Below are 6,570 nucleotides of genomic sequence, written 5' to 3'. Positions count from 1 at the left end.
ATTTTGGTTTCAAAATGACAGTATTGATTGACTAACATGTATGTTAGTCATACGTTTTATACTGTCGATTTTGTAATAAATGACTACAATTAAAATGTAAGGATTGTTATATAAGATATTTGACAAAAAATGTTCTGCTCACAAATAATGGAGATGAGGTTTCTTTTAACTTAGCCCTGAATTTGTGCAAGGCTAATTGCAAACTTGTGCTGGTTGGCAATGGTACCGATTTTGGCAACAGTGTGGAGCGTCTGGAGAATTATGTCAATGATAGCATAGCTGGTGTGGCCGAGCTGGATATGAATAGTACTGAATTGGTAGTCGATGAAGAAATTCGCAAGGAATGGCGAAGTCGCGGTCACATTGATGCTTTAGTCAACTGCCACGCTTACGAAGAATAGTGTGTAGAATGTGGAAGCACAAAGAAGCATGTGACCTGTTTGACATAATTTCTAAAATGAAAAAAAATGTGGTCTCAGGGAATGCAATGAATGCAGTATACGCACAAATATATTTGTTGAAAAGGCTTTTCAAACTATCAAGAAAATGCTAGTGTAGAGTCAAAATCTTCAGCTGGTGCAAGTATTCTCCCTATCTGAGCCACCCTTAGAACTTTGGAACAAGGTATGGGCATCCATCGATGTTAAGGGTTAGATGGATTCTTCCATGAGACAGGGGAAGGAAATTTTGAAGTAGAAGTTACAAGAATGTGGAAAGAGGAAATTCCAGGGGTTAAAGTGGCATTAGAATCAGGAATATAGCAATACCGACACCAGGAGGAAGGACTGTAGATTCAGCACCAGAATGAGGAATATCATCAACTCACCCCAAAGCTATGTATAACATATTTCATATAGTATGTGTTTGGAATATCTACTCTTCTCTTCTCTTTGTTATTTAGGGGTTTTGAAGATTTAAATAAAGGATATGGAAAGTGATAACTAAAGTAAGGTTATTGATTTTAAGTCATTTTGTATGATTATTATACTTTTTAATACTTGAGATTATTTGGTATTCGATTTAATATTGATGAATTTATATACATATTTTCATGTGGGATGCAGAATGTTGACTAATAAAAGAACATTTTTCCAAGGTCTCATTCTAGCTGTAAAATATGTATGATGTTAAGGTGTTGTGATCCTTTTTCTTATGGGGTGCTAAGTGTATTGAGTCATAATCAATTCAAAATATTATAGCCAATAGTGGCTTAAGATGCTGTGTAAAATAGTTATGTTATTACTCCATGGCTAAAAAGTGGCTTGGACCTTAACCTCTATCTTGAAATTAGATTGTCATGTGGTGAAGAGATCCTAATGAGTACAGGATGAGAGGAGGCCATCTTGTGTTGGTTCTTTACAATTGTATCATGTGTTTGTGAAGTTAAACCTAGAGTTATAGGCTCCTCAATTACTTGATTGTGATGTACTTATCTATTTGCCTAGTATTGTGAATCTTGATGTGTAAGACCTCACAAGAGTGAACCGCCAGGATATTTATGCCCAAGCGGTCATTGGACCATGCCAATGATCAATATTTGGGCTACTGCAAGGGATTAGTCGGCAACCATCTGGTTGACAAAGATGATGTTGCCTAGACTACCCTAGACATGATACGGTAATATGCTTAAAAAAAATAAAAAATAAATTTGTGATAGCCTAAGGGTGGATCTTACACACCATACTTCAAGCTCTTGCTTATCCACATTTTATAAGGACTTTGCGGTTTGAGTCAAACAATAAATGTGTACAAGAATATTATTATTTTGAAACATCTTTTCTTACGACTAAATCATAGCAGGCTGGAAAACTTAATTTAAATATAATACATTTGAGAAACTACAAGAATCAAAGGAAAAAGTAAGGGGACAGGACCAAAAAAAAAATGAATATATACAAACGACAACAGATACAAACGTTTAAATCTCTAATATGGGAAGCAGTTTGAAACAAAATGCCAAAAGAATCTTTAATTCTAATGTCCAACATTTGCAACCTCACAAGCAACCATGTAGTTGAAATGACAGTCAATGCAATCCTAATGGTTGAAGGTTAATAGGCTTGATTTTGACCAAGCTAAAGAAGTAACATCACCATAACTCTAGTTTGAATTAGAATCATACGGTACGAGTTTCTCCCTTCCCACCCCGGCGGCTAAATTTGCTTTAGTAAAAGGCAACAAATTCTAGTGGAAAGGAATGAAGAGTGTCAAACTTGTGTTTGAATCTGGGGCCCAACCACCAGAGATTCTCAGTCTTCTGTTTTCAGGTTTCGTGTAGTTTCTACACTTGCAATTCTTTTATTTTATCATCCCCTTCATTCAATGTTTGTTACATTAAGCGACCAACTGGAAATTGGTAGGATGGAGAAATACACATGGGTGTTGCTTTTGATGAGCTTGAGCACTGCTATCATATGTTGCAACTGCAATAATATTGAGTGTCTACCAAAGGAAAGGCTTATTCTCCTGAGATTCAACACTGAGGTTGGTGGATTATCTGTTTCATGGAAGGGGTTTAATTGTTGTGAATGGGATGGCGTTGAATGTAGCGACCTCACATCTCATGTCACTCAATTGCGCCTCTCAAATTTAGTGCTGCAAAGCTCATCGGCAACTCACACTCTCGCTCCTTTATTCGAGTTAAAGCAATTGGAATATCTGGATATAAGCTCCAATGGTTTCACTGGTGTTATACCTGCAGGTATTTTGAGATTTTTCGGAGCAATTAATTTGAAAAGTGATTGTTATTGAAATCGTTAGATTATCAAATTGATAATTCTTTTTAAATGAACTATAAAATATTTCTATCATCATTTGAGGTCGAACATTTTAAATTTAAGAAGATGGGGTATTTGAATTTAAATTCGTGTTAAAAGGACCATAGATTGTCCAAAGAGGGATTAATAGTTCAGCTGAGTGTTCACTCAAGCAACAAACAGAAGGTCTTAAATTGTGATCCATATAAACTGTAGCTCAATATATGATATCAGAACCAGATTAGGAAACCCCAGCCACAGTGCCCCTTAAGGTGGGTCGGAATAAGCGACACATGATGGGCTTGCCAACCCTAGGACTTTCCCTTTCTTAGCAATGATTCCGTAGCCAACTGATTGAGATTGCTGTGTTATTGTGTGTAATACTCTTTAACCCTTATCCTACACTCAGTGGGATATAAACTTCCTCTTTTGAGAAATTTCTGTTTAATAAAAATTGGGGTACTCTGAAATCCTTACTTTTATCATTTCCATGATGTATCTGTGTGATTCAAATAGTAGATGTTTCAAATATTTCGCAATATCACTCCTTATAAAATTGCACACAATAACTTTAATGCCAAATGAATGAGATTATTTTTAATATTAGGTTTATTACTTTACTGGTGTTTTGCATGCAGGTGTATCTGCACTCAAAGAACTCAAGCATCTCGACATGGGGAACAATTATTTTGAAGGTGAAATTCCATTGCCGCTGGGGAATCTCTCAAATCTCCAATATTTGAATATTTCCATGACGGAGGAGAACGGATTCAAATGTTGGTCGAGTTTAGAGTGGGCGTTGAGTCTGCCAAATTTACAAAATTTGTCGGTGAAGTATGTGGCCATAACTAGTAGCGGTAAAGAGTTGGGAAATTACATCTCTGCACTTCATAATTTGCAATTCCTTGACATGAGTAACTGCCAAATTTCAGGTCCAATTCCCACCGCTATCCTTAACCTCACATCCCTCACACATCTTGACTTTCACCGCAACAACTTTTCTTCCCCACTTCCTCCATGGTTAGGAAATATGACTAGTTTAGAATGGCTTAGTTTTTATAGGTGTAATTTGAGTGGTCCATTCCCCCTCACTCTTTCCACCTTGCCTCATTTGAAATACCTTCGAATGGCTCGCAATGAATTCCTAAGTGGAGAAATCAGTGAAATTTTAGGCAGCGGGTGGCCACAGCTCGCTCTGTTTACACTCTCAGGGTCTAATATAAGAGGACAAATACCGTCTTCCATTGGAAATTTATCCTCGCTCACACATTTTACGGTGGTAAAGACCGAAATTAATGGACCCATTCCTGCCTCTGTTGGCAATCTGCCTCTTATGGAAGAACTGATACTCCGGAATAACTCCCTGACGGGGACAATTCCTCCCTCACTTCGTCGGCTTTCTAAGTTGACAACTCTGGATCTGTCCTACAATCAATTGAGTGGTAACATACCTTCCTGGTTGGATGGACATTCGGCACTCGGTAAACTTTATCTGCAATCCAATAAGTTGACCGGCACCATTCTTACTTCTCTAGGACATCTCTCTCACATAGAAATGATTGATCTCAGTTCCAACAGTCTACAAGGCAACTTCTCTCTTCAGGTTTTTCAAAATACCTCTAGCCTTGTTCGCCTTTATTTTTCATATAACCAGTTGACTGTTTATCTTAATCCTGGTTGGGTACCCAAAATTCAGTTTCAGGTATTAGGACTGGCCTCCTGTAATATTGGAGGTTCCATCCCTACATTTCTTTTAACACAACATAGATTATTGGGTTTGGATCTTTCCAACAATAGTCTTGTTGGAAGCATTCCATCCTGGCTTTGGGATCTCAAAATTGGCAACTATCTCAACTTATCGTACAATAATTTAGAAGGTCAACTTCCCCCAGTTTTGAAAACTACATTGTTAACCTTCGACCTACATAATAATAGATTGAGTGGCCCTCTTCCCCTGCCCTCCAAGTCCCTCTTTGTTTTGGACCTTTCCTATAATGACTTCACGGGAGTCATCCCCACCCAAATTGGTATGCTACTTCCGAATATCCTTGTTTTAGGTCTCTCAAACAACAAGTTATCTGGCAAGATACCATCTAGTATAACCAATTGTTCAGCTTTGATAAGACTGAACCTTGCAAATTCTGGTTTGGAAGGAGAGATCCCATCCACAATGGGAAGGCTGTACCAACTCCAGACGCTGCACCTGAATGACAACATGCTAAAGGGAAATTTGCCACAGAGTCTTTCCAACTGTTCCAATTTACAGATATTAGATGCTGGAAATAATTTCTTGTCTGGAGAGATACCAAGTTGGATATCAAAACTCCCACAGCTGATAATACTTGTATTGAGGAAAAACATCTTTACGGGATCTATTCCACCTCAATTGGGCAATCTCAGTCATCTTCATGTTCTAGATTTGTCACAAAACAATTTGACTGGGTCCATCCCACCTGAGCTGGAGAAATTAGCATCAGGAATGGCTCAAGTCGAGAGCTCAACGGTACAATCAAAAAATGGCACGCCCGCCTATTACAAGGAAGAGATTTCAGTCACCAACAAAGAAAGCAAGTTGGTATATGTGGATTCTATTTTGTTACTCGTAACATGCATTGACCTGTCTGGAAATCAGCTGTCAGGTATCATTCCTTCAACAATTGGTACACTTAATGCTTTACATATCCTCAATATCTCAAGGAACAATCTTAGCGGAGAAATTCCCCATACATTGGGAATGCTAGAGCAAATTGAGTCAGTAGACCTTTCCTATAATAAACTGCAAGGCAAGATTCCAATGGAGATGCAAGTTCTTCACTTCTTAGCTGTTTTCATCGTGTCTAATAACAGGCTCTGTGGCAAAATTCCAACGGAAGGTCAATTCTCCACATTTAGTGTCTCCTACTTCGATGGCAACCCGTGCCTTTGTGGTTTTCCGCTTGATATCAAATGCACAGGATCACAAGGCATCGTTCCAATCGGAACAAATGAGGATGACATAGAGGAAGAGGGAACAGAGAACCCTTGGTATTGGTACGTTGGCTGTATGGCTACCTTTGCCATTGGATTTTGGGGATTGTTTGCACTACTGTGTGTAAGGAGGACATGGCGAACAAGATACATCAACACGTTGGATAAAGCTGTTGTTAGCTTTTCAGATTCATTCACTATGCATTAGAGAGTTATTCAAAAGTTGGAATGTGAAGCTTAAATTGATGTCATTCAAAGATTTTTTTTTTAGACTTGTTATAAACAAAAAGTTTTGTTAGGAGGTTTATTATAAATAGTAATTTTGACATGTGTTATACGTGTAGTAGCTGTGCAAGTCATATTATATTTAGTAAGTTGTTTTCAATTAGGACTCTGCAACTTGGTTGCTATATCCTGATTGAAGTCATGGTTTTATGTAAAGTTTTGAGATTGTTGTAAATCTGTAATTCATACAAAAGATATTTTGCTTGTAGTTTTTTAGTGGTATATTTTAACCAAGTTTTTCCACCTAAATCTGAGTCTTATGTGTTGTTGTTCTTCTCCACTTGTTATTTTTCCTTACATTATAGTGGTGAATCATGTAGTAGTGATTGGTGAATACCTTTTTATCTTTTTAAGTATTATTATAATAGTTATGATTTGTAATGGATTATAAGATTAAGATTAAGCTTGGTTCTAATTTAGATAATAACATATTTATGATAAGATTGTTGAATTTGAATTTGTTTCTTAGAATTAATGTTCTTTAAATATTGGTAAGCAAGTGACTTTTTTATTAAAGAGTTTTTGTAATTTGATTATTTAAATTTAAATTTGATAACTATTT

At 37.0% G+C, this 6,570-nt stretch overlaps 1 protein-coding gene across 1 annotated transcript; it reads left to right on the top strand.

The window, feature by feature from the left end:
- Positions 1-2,203: 2,203 nt before the first annotated feature.
- Positions 2,204-6,257, top strand: LOC131041852 (receptor-like protein 33). Its single transcript, XM_057975076.2, has 2 exons — positions 2,204-2,701; positions 3,395-6,257. The coding sequence occupies exons 1-2, from the start codon at positions 2,323-2,325 to the stop codon at positions 5,929-5,931; spliced, it is 2,916 nt and encodes a 971-aa protein (XP_057831059.2). The 5' UTR covers positions 2,204-2,322; the 3' UTR covers positions 5,932-6,257.
- The last annotated feature ends 313 nt before the right edge of the window (positions 6,258-6,570 follow it).

The sequence above is a fragment of the Cryptomeria japonica genome, chromosome 8 (genome assembly GCF_030272615.1).
Source record: "Cryptomeria japonica chromosome 8, Sugi_1.0, whole genome shotgun sequence".
Lineage (NCBI taxonomy): Eukaryota > Viridiplantae > Streptophyta > Pinopsida > Cupressales > Cupressaceae > Cryptomeria > Cryptomeria japonica.
The sequence above is the reverse complement of the archived record's forward strand: the minus strand, read 5'-3'. Positions and strand labels throughout refer to the sequence as shown.